The sequence below is a fragment of the Malaclemys terrapin genome, chromosome 1 (genome assembly GCF_027887155.1).
Source record: "Malaclemys terrapin pileata isolate rMalTer1 chromosome 1, rMalTer1.hap1, whole genome shotgun sequence".
Taxonomy (NCBI): Eukaryota; Metazoa; Chordata; order Testudines; family Emydidae; genus Malaclemys; species Malaclemys terrapin.
Genome location: NC_071505.1, coordinates 355,154,945 through 355,171,905, shown reverse-complemented (window position 1 = coordinate 355,171,905; position 16,961 = coordinate 355,154,945). Strand labels below are relative to the sequence as shown.

General features: G+C 68.4%; 1 protein-coding gene across 1 annotated transcript; it reads right to left on the bottom strand.

The window, feature by feature from the left end:
* Window positions 1-588: 588 nt before the first annotated feature.
* On the bottom strand, window positions 589-9,730 carry CCKBR (cholecystokinin B receptor). Its single transcript, XM_054016080.1, has 5 exons — window positions 9,518-9,730; window positions 5,436-5,687; window positions 4,803-5,052; window positions 4,127-4,254; window positions 589-3,263 (listed from the first exon to the last, which is right to left on the bottom strand). The coding sequence occupies exons 1-5, from the start codon at window positions 9,660-9,662 to the stop codon at window positions 2,743-2,745; spliced, it is 1,296 nt and encodes a 431-aa protein (XP_053872055.1). The 5' UTR covers window positions 9,663-9,730; the 3' UTR covers window positions 589-2,742.
* Window positions 9,731-16,961: the final 7,231 nt, after the last annotated feature.

The window sequence follows — 16,961 nt, the reverse complement described above, 5'->3', positions numbered from 1 at the left end:
CAGAGTGTGGGAAGCAGGCTGGAGAGATGGCTGGGGGGCAGAGATGGCTCTGACCTCCCAAGGGGGGCTGGGACCCCAAGATGGACCAAACTGAGGGGGTCCCTGTTGTCTGTGCCTGCAAGACCTGTCTTGGACTGTATTCCTGTCATCCAAATAAACCTTCTGCTTTACTGGCTGGCTGAGAGTCATGGTGAATCGCAGGAAGCCGGGGGTGCAGAGCCCCGAGTCCCCCAATACTCCGTGACAGGGGGTCACTGGGGGGTCAGGCTGAGTGTGGGGGGGCCGAGGTTCACTGGGGTCTGGCTGGGTGTGGGGGGGTTGGAAGTTCCTGGGGGACCAGGCTGTATGGGGGTCACTGGGGGGTCAGGCTGAGTGTGGGGGGCTGAGGGTCACTGGAGGCCAGGCTGTGGGCGGGGGTTGGGGGTCACTGGCAGCCAGGCTGTGTGTGTGGGGGGTTGGGGGTCACTGGGGGGGCCAGACTGTGGGGGGGGGGCTGAAGGTCACTGGCAGCCAGACTGTGTGTGGAGGGGTTGGGGGTCATTGCAGGGTCCCAGAGGTCCGGCGGGTGGGGGCAGAAGCAGAGCCGGAGCCGTTCCAAGGTGTTTATTATCCACAGGCCCCGTGTGGGGCCAAGCAGCAGCACAGAGACGCGGGGGGCAGGCGGGGGGCACCGGCTGGGCTCTGCCGACGTGCCCCTGGTGCATGTGGGGGGCACTGGCTGGAGCCAAGACTGGGCTGGGTCACAGATGCAGTGATGGGGGCACTGGCTGGGGGAGGGCGAAAGGGGGCGCCAGCTCCGATCCCATCCCCCATCTGTCCGCAGAGGGCTGTGTCCAGCCCTGGGCCCGGCTCCCTTGGGCATCTCCCGGGTGACCAATGCCAGGCAGTGCCTGCAGCCGGGCACAGGGACACTGGGGGGCTGGAGGACCAGGAGCCCGACCTGTGCTGTCCCCCCAGACCCCAGCAGGTGCTATCCAGCCTGGCTGGTCGGCAGCCTGAGCCCCCCGGGTCAGCCACCTGCTCCCCTGTTACCTGCAGAGACCCTGACCCAGGCACAGCTACTGCAGGGCCCCCAGGGACCCCGCCCCGGGCACGGCTCCCACGGGGCCCCCAGGGACCCCGCCCCGGGCACGGCACCCCCGCGGCCCCCAGGGACCCCGCCCCGGGCACGGCTCCCACGTTACCCCCAGGGACCCCGCCCCGGGCACGGCTCCCCCGCGGCCCCCAGGGACCCCGCCCCGGGCACGGCTCCCACGTTACCCCCAGAGACCGCGCCCCGGGCACGGCTCCCGTGGGGCCCCTAGAACAGGGCTCAGGGACTGGCCAGGGCCCTGCTGGCTCCCCCTCCCCAGGGCACCCCATGGCGCTGGTTGGGTGGCCTCCCTCGCCATGCCCACCCACTGCCCCTCGGGACCCCCAGCATGCCCTGAGCAGCCTACAGCAACCCCCATCCTGCACCTGCTCCCCCCGCTCCTGCCCCCCAACCAGGCTCCCAGCTCAGGGCCCCTGGAAACGCTCCCGCCCGCTCCCTGAGACCCAGGTGCTGGGGGCTTCATGTCTGCCCCTGGGTGTCCTGCCTGGCGGCCAGCCCCACGGGGGTCAGGCTAACAGCTGGTGGGGGGTGTTTGCTTCCCCAGCCCCCCCACCCCAGGACAGGGGCAGCCGGGCACGAGGGGACAGGCTCTGCTGGGGTCTGGGCACATGGGGGGCTGCTCGCTGGAGGCCCAAGGCCCAGCCAGCCATGGGGCGGGGGGGAGGGGGAGGTGTTGAGATCACCATGCCTTGGGCCAGAGACCCAGCCCCCTGCTAGCGGGGCTGCAGCAGGCCTGGGGGGCACTGGGAGACGTGCCCCAGACACCTTTCCCTGCCCCCAGGGACAGACGTGCTGAGCCTGCCAGCCAGGGGGCAGCCGGAGCACAAGACAGCATCGCCACCCCTCGCTGTGCCCAGGGCAGGGCCCCCAGTCGGTGGAGTGCCAGGGCCCCCCAGCAGCCCCCCATCCACAGCCCAGCTAAAGGTGCCAACTGTCTAATCACACAGACCCAAACACTCCACCCCTGCCCGGCCCCTTCTCCAAGGCCCCACCCTGCTCACTCCATCCATCACTCACTCTCCCACTGTCACCAGGCTGGGGCCGGGGTGTGGGAGGGGCTCAGGGCTGGGGCGTTGGGGTGCAGGAGGGGCTGAGGGCAGGGGGTCAGGGTTGGGGTGCAGGAGAGGCTGAGGGCAGGGGATCAGGGGGTTGGGGTGCGGGAGGGGCTCAGGGCAGGGAGTCAGGGCTGTGGCAGGGGGGTTGGGGTGCGGGAGGGGCACAGCCCCCCATTTCCCGGGCCCCACTTCCAGCACCAGGGAGCCCAGGCCCCGGCCGTTAGGAGTCCAGGGGGCAGCGCAGCCCTGGGGGGGAAGGGGGCGGATGGTTGGGCAGAGGGGACGCCAAGTGGCCCCAGGCTGGTGACGGGGGGGCGCTAGGGGCTGACGGAGGGGCACTAGGGGGGCCCCAGGCTGCTGACGGGGGGGCGCTAGGGGCTGACGGGGGGCACTAGGGGGGCCCCAGGCTGCTGACGGGGGGGCGCTAGGGGGCCCCAGGCTGCTGACGGGGGGACGCTAGGGGCTGACGGGGGGCACTAGGGGGGCCCCAGGCTGCTGACGGGGGGGTGCTGGGGGGCCCCAGGCTGGTGACGGGGGGGTGCTAGGGGCTGATGGGGGGCACTAGGGGGGCCCCAGGCTGCTGACGGGGGGACGCTAGGGGGGCCCCAGGCTGCTGACGGTGGTGTAGCTGATCTTGGAGAGGGAGGCGCCGGTGGTAGGCATGTCGTCGTCGGGCGGGGGGCGCCGGGGGCGCCGGGGGCGGCAGCGGGCGAAGGTGGCGGTGAAGGCGGCGCGGAAGCGCCGGTTCATGAAGCAGTAGATGAGCGGGTTGGCGCAGGCCGAGGTGTAGGACAGCAGGTGGATGAAGGAGATGGGGGCGCCCGACAGCACCCGATGGGCCGCGGCCGGGGCGAAGGCGCGCCAGGTGTTGGCGGAGAAGATGGGCAGCCAGCAGAGGAAAAACATCACCACGATGACAACCAGCATGCGGATCACCCGCCGCTTGGCCAGCAGCATGGCCTGCGAGCCGTTGACGCGGGCGCGGTCCTGCTGCCCTGCGCCCGCCCGGCCCAGCAGGCTCAGCTCCAGCGCCCCCCCTGGCCTCGCCAGCTGCACGTAGCAGCCGTCGTCCTCCACCCCCGGCGCCAGGGGCTCGGTGCCGCCGTGCTGGAGACCTGGGGAGAGAGCAGAGCCGGGGTCGGCCCGTGTCTTGCAAGGGGTCGTAGCGGGGGGCCTGGGAAGGGGATGGGGAGCACCGGGGGCCCCCGGGGTGGATGGGGGGGGTTGGCGGGTGTGAATGAGGGACCCTGGGGGTGGACAGTGTGACGAACTGGGGTTTTATTCATCTTGTTATGGTGCATGTGAGTCTTGCTGTCCTATACCAATACTGTGCGTGCCTCAGTTTCCCTGTGTGCTGCACCAATACTTCAGGGGTGGGAATTGGGGTGTGATTTTGCTGAGGCCCTTGGGGCAGGTGAGGCTGCCCAGCTGTTTGCAGCTGCATAACCTGAGACCCAGGCTGGCTGAGAGTCAGGTCCGACTGCAAAGTGGGGGTGCAGGACCCTCTGGCTTCCCCAGGACCCCGCCTGGGCGGACTCGCTGTGGGAAGCGCACGGAGGGGCAGGGGAGGCTGAATGCTCCAAGGTCAGACCCAGGAGGTGAAGCCGTGTGAGCTTCTTGCCCTGGAGACAGTCTGCTCCGAGGGAGAGGAGGCTCCCCAAAGTCCTGACTGGCTTTGTGGGGAGCAGCTCCAGAGCATCGCCCGGGGACCCTGTGACAGGGTGTGTGGAGGGGGGACACCAGGGGTGAATGCCGGGGTGTTTGGACTGGGGTTCGTGTGTGTGTGTGGACAGGGGCCCCGGGGGAGTGGGTGTGGGGACAGTGGGGCCCGGGGGGGGCGTGTGTGGGGACAGGGGGCCCCGGGGGGGGGCGTGTGTGGGGACAGGGGGCCCCGGGGGGGGCGTGTGTGGGGACAGGGGGCCCCGGGGGGGCGTGTGTGGGAACAGGGGGCCCCGGGGTGTCTCAGGCCCTCACTCACCTGTGGCTTCTCTCTTCACATCCATCTCGAAGCGGATGCCGCGGTAGAGCTCGCGGGAGATGAGGCCGTAGGCTACGGCCATCACCATGCCGGGGATGAAGAAGAGGATGAGGAGCAGCAGGATGTACCTGGGGGCGGGGGGAACAGCCCGTCACACGGGAGCCCTCCCTTCCCGGGGCCCTGCTCTGCCCGAGCTCCCTGCGGCCTGGACACCCCCAGTCAGCCGGGCCGGGCCACCCATGCCGGCTGCCCCATCCCAACAGGGGCCCCGGGCAGGGCATCCGCTGGACCAGAGCCCAGCCCAGGCCCCACTGCGGGGGAGGGGGGGCAGGGCGCTGGGGGCACAGCGGGGTGGGGGGACACGGGGGGCCCATGACTCAGTGCGGCTGGGCCAGCGGTGCTGGCACTGGGCGAGGCCGGGCGCTGGGGGCACAGGAGGATGCACTGGGACACTGCGGGGCACAGGGAGGTGCGCTGGGGGATGCTGGGGGGCACAGGGGGGCGCTGGGGGATGCAGTGGGATTCTGGGGGCACAGGGGGGCGCTGGGGGCACAGGGGGATGCAGTGGGATTCTGGGGGCACAGAGGGGCGCTGGGGGGCACAGGGGGATGCAGTGGGATTCTGGGGGACAGGGGGATGCTGGGGGGCACAGAGGGGCGCTGGGGGCCCGACTCACCAGGCCTGTTTGAAGGGCTGGCTGGGCCAGAGGTGCTGGCACTGGGCGAGCCCGGGCCGGGTGGGCACCGTGGTGCTGTAGATGGCGTAGGGCAGCATGAGCAGCAGGGACAGCAGCCAGGTGCTGGCGATGACCCGGTAGGCGTGGGAGCGGGTTTGCCACACGCGGGACTGCAGCGGGTTGCAGATGGCACTGTACCGCTCGATGGCGATCGCCACCAGGCTGAAGGTGGAGACGCTGACGGAGATGCCTGGGGGGGCACACGCCACGTGAGCCCCCCCCGGCCCATGCCCTGCACTGCCCAGCACGGGGGTGCAGGTGAACCGGGCACCCAGCGCCACTCCCAGGGACAGGGAGACGGACCCCGGCTCGATCCCCCCGGCACCAGCACGGGCCCAGATCCCTGTCCCCCCACATCCCTGGCACCCAGATCCCCGGCCCCGCCCCCCAGATCCCTGGCACCCAGATTCCCGGCCCCCCACATCCCTGGCACCCAGATCCCCGGCCCCGCAGATCCCTGGCACCCAGATCCCCGGCCCCGCCCCCAGCCCTCCCGGATCCCGGCACCCCCAGATCCCCAGCCCCACCCCTGGATCCCAGCCCCCCCCCCCCCCGATCACCCCCCGCACTCACTCATGAGATAGGCCACGAGCTTGCAGACGGCGGGGCCGAAGACGAAGGTGCCCATGAGGTTGGGCACGAGGGTGAAGGGCATGCAGCACAGCGCCAGCAGCAGGTCGCTCAGCGCCAGCGAGAGCAGGAAGGAGTTGGTGACCGTGCGCAGCCGGCGGTTCAGCACCAGCACCACGATGATCAGCGAGTTCCCAAAGACAGAGAGCAGGAAGATCAGCGCGTAGAGCAGGACCCGCACCGTGAACTCCAGGTCTGCAGAGACGGAGAGCGGGGTAACGCCGGGGGCCAGGACGCCTGGGTCCTCCCCGGCTCGGGCAGGGGAACGCCGGGGGCCCGGACGCCTGGGTCCACCCCGGCTCGGGCAGGGGAACGCCGGGGGCCCGGACGCCTGGGTCCTCCCCGGCTCGGGCAGGGGAACGCCGGGGGCCAGGACGCCTGGGTCCTCCCCGGCTCGGGCAGGGGAACGCCGGGGGCCAGGACGCCTGGGTCCTCCCCGGCTCGGGCAGGGGAACGCCGGGGGCCAGGACGCCTGGGTCCTCCCCGGCTCGGGCAGGGGAACGCCGGGGGCCAGGACGCCTGGGTCCTCCCCGGCTCGGGCAGGGGAACGCCGGGGGCCAGGACGCCTGGGTCCTCCCCGGCTCGGGCAGGGGAACGCCGGGGGCCAGGACGCCTGGGTCCTCCCCGGCTCGGGCAGGGGAACGCCGGGGGCCAGGACGCCTGGGTCCTCCCCGGCTCGGGGGGAGGCTGGGAGCCAGGACGCCCATGATGATGCCTGGGGGCCCCCCACTGACGCTGCCGCAGGATGGCTCCCCCCACCCCGCGCCTGCTGGTCACCCTCCCCATGGCGCAGCCTCCCCTGGCCCCGGGGCAGCCCCCCGACCCCCCCACACTGCGTTGGGTCCCTCCCTCTGCCCCCCACCCCTGCACCTGCTCGTCCCTCCCCACGGCGCCGCCTCCCCTGGCCCCAGGGCAGCCGCAGGCACAATGCCCGGTGGGGACCAGTGTGGCACAACCAACACCCTGGGCACCGAAAGCCCCCAACGCCACACTGGGATCTCCCCTGACCCCCCCACTGCGCTGGGCCCCCCCGCCCCGCGCTGGGTCCCCCTGCAATCCCCCCCCCCAACACCACACTGGGATCTCCCCTGACCCCCCCACTGCGCTGGGCCCCCCTGCCCCGCGCTGGGTCCCCCTGCAATCCCCCCCCCAGCACCGCACTGGGTCCGCTCCCCCTGCTCCCCCACCCCCCTGGTCTGGAAAATGAGCGCGGGCAGGGATGGGCCCTGGGAACGCTCAGGGGCCGGAGAGATCCCTGCCCAGGGAGAGCGACCAGGCCGGGCTGGCCTAGGGGCGATGGGAGAGAGACTCCGGAGTGGGACGTGGAGCGAGGGGGAGTCGCTGACACTCCTCTAGCCCCTGGGCCCTGCTGGCCTGCGGAACTCACCACCACCAGGTCCCCTGGCCGGGTGCAGACCCTGGCGTCGCTGTGGCTATCGAGCCCCCAGAGCGAGGCCTGAGAGGAGTGTGTGGGGGTGTCCCGGGGACAGCTGAGCCACTGGGGCTCCAGGCTCTGGGGGCTGGGCCTGGCCCGGTGGCTCCCACGCCTGCCCTGGACGGCCCCTGAGCCGAGCAGGCCAAGATCACCCAAGGGCCCGACAGCCCAGCGTCTGTCCGCCCGTGACTGGCGCCAGCTGCCGAGCAAATGGCGTCCGGGCAGCGGACGCAGGCGGCTGGAGCCCAGAGGCGCCGTCTGACAGGCCATGGGGTCGGCCCCACAGGAGAGCGGGAGCTGGGGGGCCTCCTCGCAGGGACTGTTAACTCGGGTGCGGCGCCGAGACGCTCAGGCCGGGTCCGAGTTTCCCTCCTGCGGGAAGTGCCAGGCTGTGCTGCCCCCTGCCCGTTGGCTCTGCGGGACGCCAAAGGATCTGGGGTCTCAGCGGACAAGTGACCCCCCCAGGGCTCCCCGGACCCCTCTGGGACAAACACGGGGGAGGTGGCGGCTCACGGTGGCTCCGGTACCGACCCAGGGCCCAGCCCCAGGCTCCAGTCCAGCCACGGGCTGTGGGTCAGGAGTGAGGGGCACCGGCAGGGCTGCGGGGAGGGGGGCAGGGCTGCGCTAGCAGGGGCTGCAAGTTAGGAGGGAGGGAGCCCGGGGCTGCGGGTCAGGAGTGAGGGGCACCGGCAGGGCTGGGCTGGCAGGGGGCTGCGGGTCAGGAGTGAGGGGCACCGGCAGGGCTGGGCTAGCAGGGGGCTGCGGGTCAGGAGTGAGGGGCACCGGCAGGGCTGGGTTGGCAGGGGCTGCAGATCGGGAGTGAGGGGCACCAGCAGGGCTGGGAGGGGCAGGGCTCGCTAGCAGGGGCTGCGGGTCGGGAGTGAGGGGCACCGGCAGGGCTGGAAGGGGCAGGACTGGGCTAGCAGGGGCTGTGGGTCAGGAGTGAGGGGCACCGGCAGGGCTGGGGGGGGCAGGGGCTGCGGGTCGGGAGTGAGGGGCACCGGCAGAGCTGGGGGGGCAGGGCTGGGCTGGCAGGGGCTGCGGGTCGGGAGTGAGGGGCCCTGGCAGGGCTGGGGGGGGGCAGGGCTGGGCTGGCAGGGGCTGCGGGTCGGGAGTGAGGGGCCCTGGCAGGGCTGGGGGGGGCAGGACTGGGCTGGCAGGGGCTGCGGGTCGGGAGTGAGGGGCACCAGCAGGGCTGGGAGGGGCAGGGCTCACTAGCAGGGGCTGTGGGTCGGGAGTGAGGGGCACCGGCAGAGCTGGGGGGGCAGGGCTGGGCTGGCAGGGGCTGCGGGTTGGGAGTGAGGGGCACCGGCAGGGCTGGGGGGGCAGGGCTGGGCTGGCAGGGGCTGTGGGTCGGGAGTGAGGGGCGCCGGCAGGACTGGGGGGGGCAGGGGCTGCGGGTCGGGAGTGAGGGGCACCGGCAGGGCTGGGGGGGTAGGGGCTGCGGGTCGGGAGTGAGGGGCACCGGCAGGGCTGGGGGGGGCAGGGGCTGCGGGTCGGGAGTGAGGGGCACCGGCAGGGCTAGGGGGCAGGGCAGGGCTGGGCTGGCAGGGGCTGTGGGTCGGGAGTGAGGGGCGCCGGCAGGACTGGGGGGGGCAGGGGCTGCGGGTCGGGAGTGAGGGGCACCGGCAGGGCTGGGGGGGTAGGGGCTGCGGGTCGGGAGTGAGGGGCACCGGCAGGGCTGGGGGGGTAGGGGCTGCGGGTCGGGAGTGAGGGGCACCGGCAGGGCTAGGGGGCAGGGCAGGGCTGGGCTGGCAGGGGCTGCGGGTCGGGAGTGAGGGGCACTGCAGAGCTGTGGGGGGCAGGACTGGGCTAGCAGGGGACTGTGGGTCAGGAGTGAGGGGCACTGGCAGGGCTGGGCTAGCCGGGGGCTGTGGGTCAGGAGTGAGGGGCACCGGCAGGGCTGGGGGGGCCAGGGGCTGTGGGTCAGGAGTGAGGGGCACTGGCAGGGCGGGGGGGGGGGAGTCAGGGGCTAGAACAATCTCTCATCTCTCATTTGCAGAACAACCCCCCCGCCCCAGGGCCGGCTCTACCATTTTTGCCCCCCATGTGCTTCGTCCGCCGATGCCTGGAGCCGGCCCTGACCCCCGGTCCACTCCCAGAGGCGGCGGGTCCCTGCCCCAGACATGTGGGGCGCAGGACGGAGCCCCTGGGACTCACCCCTACTGCGGCAGCAGCGACCCCGGCCGCATCCGAGCCAAGGCCGAGCCCCGAGGCTGGGGGCAGTGCGGGGCGTAGGACACATGGAACAACGCCCGCAGGGCGGGGTGGGGGCGGAGAGGTGGAAGGCGCGGTGGGGGGGGGCGGTCTCACCTGCCGGGGGGCCCAGGGAGGGGGGCTTGGTGCGGATGGGCGCCCGGGGGGCCAGTCTCACCTGCGGGGGGGCCAGTCTCACCTGCGGGGGGGTCGGGGGAGGGGGGGTTCGGTGCCGGGGGGCCCGGGGGCCCGGTCTCACCTGCGGGGGGGCCGGGGGAGGGGGGGGTTCGGTGCCGGGGGGCCAGGGGGGCGGGGGGCCGGTCTCACCTGCGGGGGGGCCGGGGGAGGGGGGTTCGGTGCCGGGGGACCCGGGGGGGCGGGGGGCCGGTCTCACCTGCGGGGGGGGGCCCGGGCGGGCTCCGCAGCAGGTCGCAGAGGCTCCGGTTCCAGCCCGAGGCGTTGCCGGGGCCCCCCCCGCACAGCAGCCGCTGCAGCGTCTCGTTCGGGCGCCGCGGGTCCAGGGCTCCGGCCGCGCCCATCCCCGGCGCCTCGCGGCGGCGGCTTCCACCGCCCGCTCCGGACCCGCCGCCGCCTCCGCTCGGCTCCAGCGCCGGGACCGACTGAGCCCCGAGCCGGCACCGGCCGCGGATCCGCGAGCGAACAGCGCCCCCTGCCGGGCCCGGCGCGAACAGTGGGGAGGGGCGGGGGGCTGCAGGTCGGGAGTGAGGGGCACCGGCAGGGCTGGGGGGGGCAGGGGCTGCAGGTCGGGAGTGAGGGGCACCGGCAGGGCTGGGCAGGCAGGGGCTGCGGTTCGGGAGTGAGGGGCACCGGCAGGGCTGGGGGGGGGGCAGGGGCTGCGGGTCGGGAGTGAGGGGCACCGGCAGGACTGGGGGGGGGGCAGGGGCTGCGGGTCGGGAGTGAGGGGCACCGGCAGGGCCAGGCTGACAGGGGCTGCGGGTCGGGAGTGAGGGGCACCGGCAGGGCTGGGCTGACAGGGGCTGCGGGTCGGGAGTGAGGGGCACCGGCAGGGCTGGGCAGGCAGGGGCTGCGGTTCGGGAGTGAGGGGCACCGGCAGGGCTGGGGGGGGGGGGGGGGCAGGGGCTGCGGGTCGGGAGTGAGGGGCACCGGCAGGGCTGGGCAGGCAGGGGCTGCGGGTCGGGAGTGAGGGGCACTGGCAGGACTGGGGGGGGGCAGGGGCTGCGGGTTGGGAGTGAGGGGCACCGGCAGGGCTGGGGGGGGCAGGGGCTGCGGGTCGGGAGTGAGGGGCACCGGCAGGGCTGGGGGGAGCCCAGAGCTGGAGAACGGCTCCCCTACAGCGCCAGGGTTAGTGAATTGCAGTTCTGGGCACTTTCTGGGGTCCCACACAGGTTCCCTGCGTCTGCCCCAGGCCCCCAGCTCTCATTGGCGGAAACGTGCAGCTCGGAGCTCAGCGAGTGTCACATTTTGGTGCCATCAAACCAAGTTGCGAAACTTATCAAATGCCAAAAAATTAACAAGTGTCCAAATCTGAGGCCCCCTTGGAGCTTGAGGCCCAGGCCAAATGGCGCCCCTGACCCCCCTCTGATTGGCCCTGGGCCTGGCTGCTCTTGGGGTGGCCAGGTTGTGGGCCTGTAATGTCTTGGCCCCCAGGATGGGGCGGAGAAAGGGGGGCCCAGGGGTCCGGCTCCCAGGAAAAGCCGCTGGGACCCCAGGTCCATTCAGCGCCCCCTGGCTGGCCCCCGGCATCAGCCTGTGGCGGGTCCATGCCCTACCCCACAGGGTCACTGGGGGTCATGTAGCTGGGACCCCCCGGCCAGGGCTGGGCCCAGACACACCCACAGGCTGAACGGGGGCCTGGGAGCAGAGACCTGGGTGGGGGCTCCCAGCCAGTTGGGGCCAGGAGAAGAACCCCGGCGTCCATCCCCTGCCCAACGCACTGGGTGAGTCCCTGGTGCTGTGGGGCGTCGTGTTGGGGCGCTGCGTGGGGGGCAGGGTCGGCCGGGAGCTGCCCCACGGCGGGCGAGGGGCGCTGGGAGCAGACGCCGTCTCCCAGCAGCGCCTGGCCCCGCAGGCATGCTGTGTTTGCCCTGCTTATCCGGGCGGGCGGCGCGGGCACCGTGGTGTGCCGGGCGGGGCGTGTTGACTCGCGGCTCCGAGCTCCGTCCTGTTTACCCGGCGGGGCGGGGGGGGGGAGCGGGAACAGCTGCAGTTTTTCACCCCAGCCGCTTGCTCATTGTCTGGGCACCTGGCGCCCAGAGCCTCCTGCCCACGCGGCCTGCGGCGGGGAGACAGCCCCCCCCCGGAGCCCGGTGACGTGGTACGACCCCCCCAGAATTCCCCCAGAGCCCCATGATGTGGTACACCCCTGCAGCACCCCCCCAGAGCCCCATGACATGGTAGACCCCCCCAGAACCCCTCCGGAGCCCCGTGATGTGGTACACCCCCCCAGCACCCCCCCCAGAGCCCCGTGACATGGTATGACCCCCCAGCAACCCCCCAGAGCCATGTGATGTGATACACACACCCCCAGTGCCCCCCAGAGCCCTGTGATGTGGTACGACCCCCCAGCAGCCCCATGACATGAAACAACCCCCCGGAGCCCCGTGATGTGGTACAACCCCCAGTGGACCCCCAGAGCCCTTATGCCATGGTGTGAGCCCCCAGTGCCCCCCGAGACACCTGTGACATGATACAACCCCTCAGTGCTCCCGTGTGGGGTTTTATTCGTCTTGTTATGGTGCACGTGAGTCTTGCTGTCCCATACCAAGACTGTGCGTGCCTCAGTTTCCCTGTGTGCCGCACCAATGGGAATTGGGGGTGTGATTTTGCTGAGGCCCTTGGGGCAGGTGAGGCTGCCCAGCTGTTTGCACCTGTGTAACCTGAGACCCAGGAGGGGGGTGCAAACAGGTGACACCTTTTGCTGGGGAAGCGGGACAAAGAAAAGGAGGAGGGACATCCAGGGGGGTGTCGGAGGTGGGGTGGCTGGAAGTCTGCGTGGGGGGACTAGAGGGGGTGTGACAATGCGGTTCTGGCGGAACCCAACTGAGAGTGCCAACTCAGGACAAATTGCTCAAACAGGGCAGTTACAGCCCAAGGCTGGGGTTTTTTCCACCTCTGAGGCAAACCAAACCAGCCAGACTAGGAGGACTTCGGTCTCACCCCACTGGCTAACCGCAAGTCTCACAAGCAATCTCCTTAGACACTCCAGTTTCCCAGTACTCCCACCAGTGCCACTCGTTATGGGGACAAATGGTTATGAAAACCAATACCCCAGTAAAAGAAAAAGGTTCTCCTGATCCCAAAGGACCAAGCCCAGACCCAGGTCAATATACAAATCAGATCTTACCCACAAATCACGCTGTTGCCAATCCTTTAGAATCTAAAATCTAAAGGTTTATTCATAAAAGGAAAAAGATAGAGATGAGAGTTAGAATTGGTTAAATGGAATCAGTTACATCCAGTGATGGCAAAGTTCTTGGTTCAGGCTTGCAGCCGAGATAGAATAAACTGCAGGTTCAAATCAAGTCTCTGGAATACATCCCCCGCTGGGATGGGTCATTCAGTCCTTTGTTCAGAGCTTCAGTTTGTAGCAAAGTCCCTCCAGAGGTATGAAGCAGGATTGAAGACAAGATGGAGATCAGGCATCAGCCTTATATAGTCTTTCCCAGGTGTAAGATCACCTCTTTGTTCTTACTGTGGAAAATTACAGCAAAATGGAGTCTGGAGTCACATGGGCCAGTCCCTGCATACTTTGCTGAGGTACAAGGCGTATCTGCCTTCTCTCAATGGGTCCATTGTATAGCTGATGGTCCTTAATGGGCCATCAAGCAGGCTAGGCAGAGCTCATCTCAGCTTGTCTGGGATGTCACCCAGCAGCATAGCATAAGTTTGACATACAGACAGTATAGAGCCAATATTCATAACTTCGACTACAAAACTGATACACCCATATAGACAGCATAATCATAACCAGTAAACCATAACCTTGTCCTAGACACCCCATTTGACCCCCTTTATACAAGATTTGGGTGCCACTACAGGACCTTGGTTGCAACAATGATCTATACGGTCCCAGTTTATGTCAATAACGTCACAGGGGGGAATCCAGGGCATCTGGCCCAGGACTCCCAAAGATGGACTTGGCTGAAAGTCACTGATTTCTGTGCCAACAAGCTCTGTTCTACGCCGTGTTCTGTCGTCTAATAAACCGTCTGTGTTCCCGGCTGGCTGAGAGTCACGTCTGGCTGCAGAGTGGGGGTGCAGGGCCCTCTGGCTCCCCCAGGACCCCGCCCGGGCGGACTCGCTGTGGGAAGCGCACGGAGGGGCAGGGGAGGCTGAATGCTCCGGGGTCAGACCCAGGGAGGTCAAAGCTGGGGAAACTTCTTGCCCTGAGGACAGTCTGCTCCGAGGGAGAGGAGGCTCCCCAAAGTCCTGGCTTTGTGGGGAGCAGTTCCAGAGCATCGCCCGGGGACCCCATGACAACTGGTGTCAGAAGTGGGATAAACTGCACCCCGTGGACAGAGCATCCTGCAGTATTGCCCGGTGACTCCGTGACACCCCCACAAAGCCCCATGAAATGGTTTGACCCCCCACAGAGCCCAGTGACATGGTACAACCCCCCACAAACCCCATCACACGGTACAACCCCCCCATAACACTGCCCAGCCTCCCTGTAACACCAGCCAATGGGCCCCTATTCACCCCCTCACTAGAGTGGCTGGGCTCCCCTCTTCCTGCCCCCCTCACTCCTCACTGCGGTGACCCCGGGGGGCTGGGAGGGGTGGGGAGCTGCCAGCTCCGGGAGCAAAGCGTGGGAGGCCCCCCTGCATGGAGGGTAGGTCTGCATGCGCTGCTCCCCAGGCGATGGGTCCCTGCAGGCCCCCTGCGGGTAGGCCGATACCACAGAGTGCCCGGTGCTGCCCCACGGACAGTGACCAGCGGGCCAAGGAAGGGCCAGGGCGATGGGGACCCCTGAGCTGGGGTTTGTCCCTGATGGCTGCAAAACTGCCCTTGGAAACGGGAACCGCGTTTCACCGACACGGAGGCATCTGCCTGGAACAACAGCTGGGCAGGGGTGGGAAGGGCCCAGCCCCCTCCCCTGCCTCTCGCGGGTGTTCACTCTGAATCGGAGCAATGGCAGCGCAGTTAGTGCTTTCCTTGCTGGCGTCCTAGCAGCACCCGCCATGGCACGGGCACCCCCAGGTTGGGTTTATGCTCCGCTCCCCTGGCTGCTCTTATCACTGCTTTGGCTGCGTGCCCAGGATGGGTAAAGATGGAAAAACTCACAGTCACTGCTGCCCGGTTACACAAACCAGGACGTTTTACGCTCTGGTGGTTACGCCCGGTGACGGCACCGCCCCGGGGCTCCCCCTCGCTGGGAAGTGCCAAAATGCTGCTCCATTGGAACCAGTTTGCGTTCCGGAGCTAGTGACAACACTCACACACCCCCCCCCCCCCGGGCAGTTCAAATTCTCCCAGACAGCCCCTGCCCACCCGTTCTGCCCCCACGCGTGGGAGGCCAGCCTGGCGAGCCTGGCACCTGAGGATTTACCTTGCAATGCCAGCACTGGGCTGTCTGCCACCCAGTGTCGCGGGGCCTCGCACGGTTCAGTCCCTGGGAGGCGCCCGTCGCACGCTTTCACTACGGCGAGCCGCTCGGTTTCACCACCTCTGGGGCCCGAGTGAGCAGGGTGGAGGTGCCGGTGTGCAAGGTGTGACAAAGTGGGGGGGGGGGGGGTCTTGCTTTTTCTTTGTTTGTCCAATGGTTTGCATGCAGAGGGGGTGGGACTCAGTGTCTCTGGGTGTTGCTGGTTTAATGAGGTGAGGGGAGAGGGAGTTTGTTGTTACACAGGACCGGAGAGGGAACTTGGGACCCCAGCCAACGGCCTGGAGAATGGAGACCCCAGTGACTGGTGACTGGGAGGCCCAGCTCGGGAGTCACAGCCGGTTCTGGCCAGTGGGAGGACAATGGGCTGTGGAGAGAGGACCCCGGTAACCAGCCGGTTCCAGCCAGAGGGACCAGAGGACAGAAGAGTGGAGAGGGGGCCCAGGCGACCCTGTTTACCTGGAGGGAAGACAATGGACAGAGGTGGGGCCTGGGGCCGGGATCTCAGATGCCCAGCTGGGAAGCAGGAGGGCTCGGGGCTGGAGGGGGGGGAGCAGGCAGAGCCCACCTGGATGCTGTGAGACTGGGATGTGCTGGGCTGTGGGAGGCCAGGCCTGAGGTCTGGAGAGTTTCCTGTGTTGGGTTCAACGCTCAATAAACCTCCTGTTTTACGCTGGTTGAGAGTCACTCCAGTCTAGGGCTGGGGGGGCATTATTCTCTCTGGGGGGTGGAGGCCCCAGGGTCCAGAGCGAGTGGACTCCCTGAGGGGCCCACGGCAGAGACAGACGTGCTAGGGCCCCGAGAGGTGCGGATCCAGGAGGTGGAGGGGCCTGACCCCGAGAGAGAGTGGACCCCCGAGAAGGGCTGTCTCACTAAAAGGGACACCCCCCACGGACCGCACGGGGCCAAGAGTGGGCACGATCTGTGAGTCCGTGACAACGTGGTGTTAGCAGTGGGATGTTTCGCGGCTGCACCCTGTAGATGTGGGCTGCGGGCGCAGGCGCTTTGCAGTGAGTGGCTGCCAGCGATAGAACGAGGGTATTGAACGGAACCAGCCTGGAAATGGCCTAGAACCAGCTCCGTAAGAGCGACCTGGCCCGTCTCTGCAGGGAGAGGGGGCTGAGCGTGGGGAGGCTCACTAAGGAGCGGCTGATGGCTCAGCAGGTAGAGAATGACCCGTCTGAGGCGCAGGCTCCAGACCCCAGGGGGGCTCCCGGGGTGCCCGGAGAGCCGGGGAGTAGCCATGGGGGCAGTCTGTGTAGTGACCGGGAGTGGGTCAGACCTGACTCCCCAGTCAGTACAGGGAGACCCCAGTCCGGTTCCTCCCTAGAAGAGCTGTGGAGACTGGAGCTGCAGCTGGAAGCGAAGGAGCTGGAGCTGGAGGAGTGGAGGCTGGTGGACAGAGAGAGAACGAGCCGACCGTGTAGAACAGCGGAAGCACGAGTTGGAGATGGACGAGAGGCGGGCCAAGAGGGCCTGCCGCGGGGTAAGTGGGGAAGGGCCCCAAGACGCCAGTGGTGTGGGGAATCTAGACACCAAACTGCTGCCCCAGTTCAAGGAGGGAGGGGATATTGATGCCGACCTCACAGCCTTTGAGAAGGCTTGTGAACTGAACCAGATTGACCCCGCAGACAGGCTTCGCTGTCTGACCCCCCGGCTGGGTCCCAAAGCCATGCAGGCGTTCAGCCAAATGGATGGTGTTGAGACGGGGGACTACGACCTGTTCAAACAGGCTTTGCTGCTGAAGTTTGAACTGACCCCCGAAGCGTATAGGAACCGATTCCGGGGTGTGCGCAAGGCCTCAGGTGTCACTTACAAGGAAGTTGCCAACCTGCTGGGGGAATATCTCCGCAAGTGGGGGAAGGGTGCAGGGGCCACTACCGCAGAGGATGTGTATAACCTGGTGGGGTTGGAGCAGCTGTATGACATCTGTCCTCCGGACCTTAAGATGTGGCTAGTGGACCGGAAGCTCAAAGATCTGCGCAGTGCAGGGGCACTGACAGATTCATAGATTCATAGACTCTAAGACTGGAAGGGACCTTGAGAGGTCATCGAGTCCAGTCTGTCCAACCTAAACCTCCCTGTTGCGGAGTATTGGGGGACTCAGGGCCCTGCACCCCCGGCTTCCTGCGATTCACCATGACTCTCAGCCAGCCAGTAAAGCAGAAGGTTTATTTGGATGACAGGAATACAGTCCAAGACAGGTCTTGCAGGCACAGACAACAGGGCCCCCCTCAGTTAGGTCCAGCTTGGG

Excerpts from the sequence above, each read along its gene's own strand:
- CCKBR (XM_054016080.1), bottom strand. The coding sequence starts at position 9,662 with ATGGGCGCGGCCGGAGCCCTGGACCCGCGGCGCCCGAACGAGACGCTG. Across the intron at positions 5,688-9,517 it reads GCCCGGGCCCCCCCCCGCAG|ACCTGGAGTTCACGGTGCGG; the intron begins GTGAGACCGGCC and ends CCGTCTCTGCAG. Across the intron at positions 3,264-4,126 it reads TGTGAAGAGAGAAGCCACAG|GTCTCCAGCACGGCGGCACC; the intron begins GTGAGTGAGGGC and ends CTCTCTCCCCAG.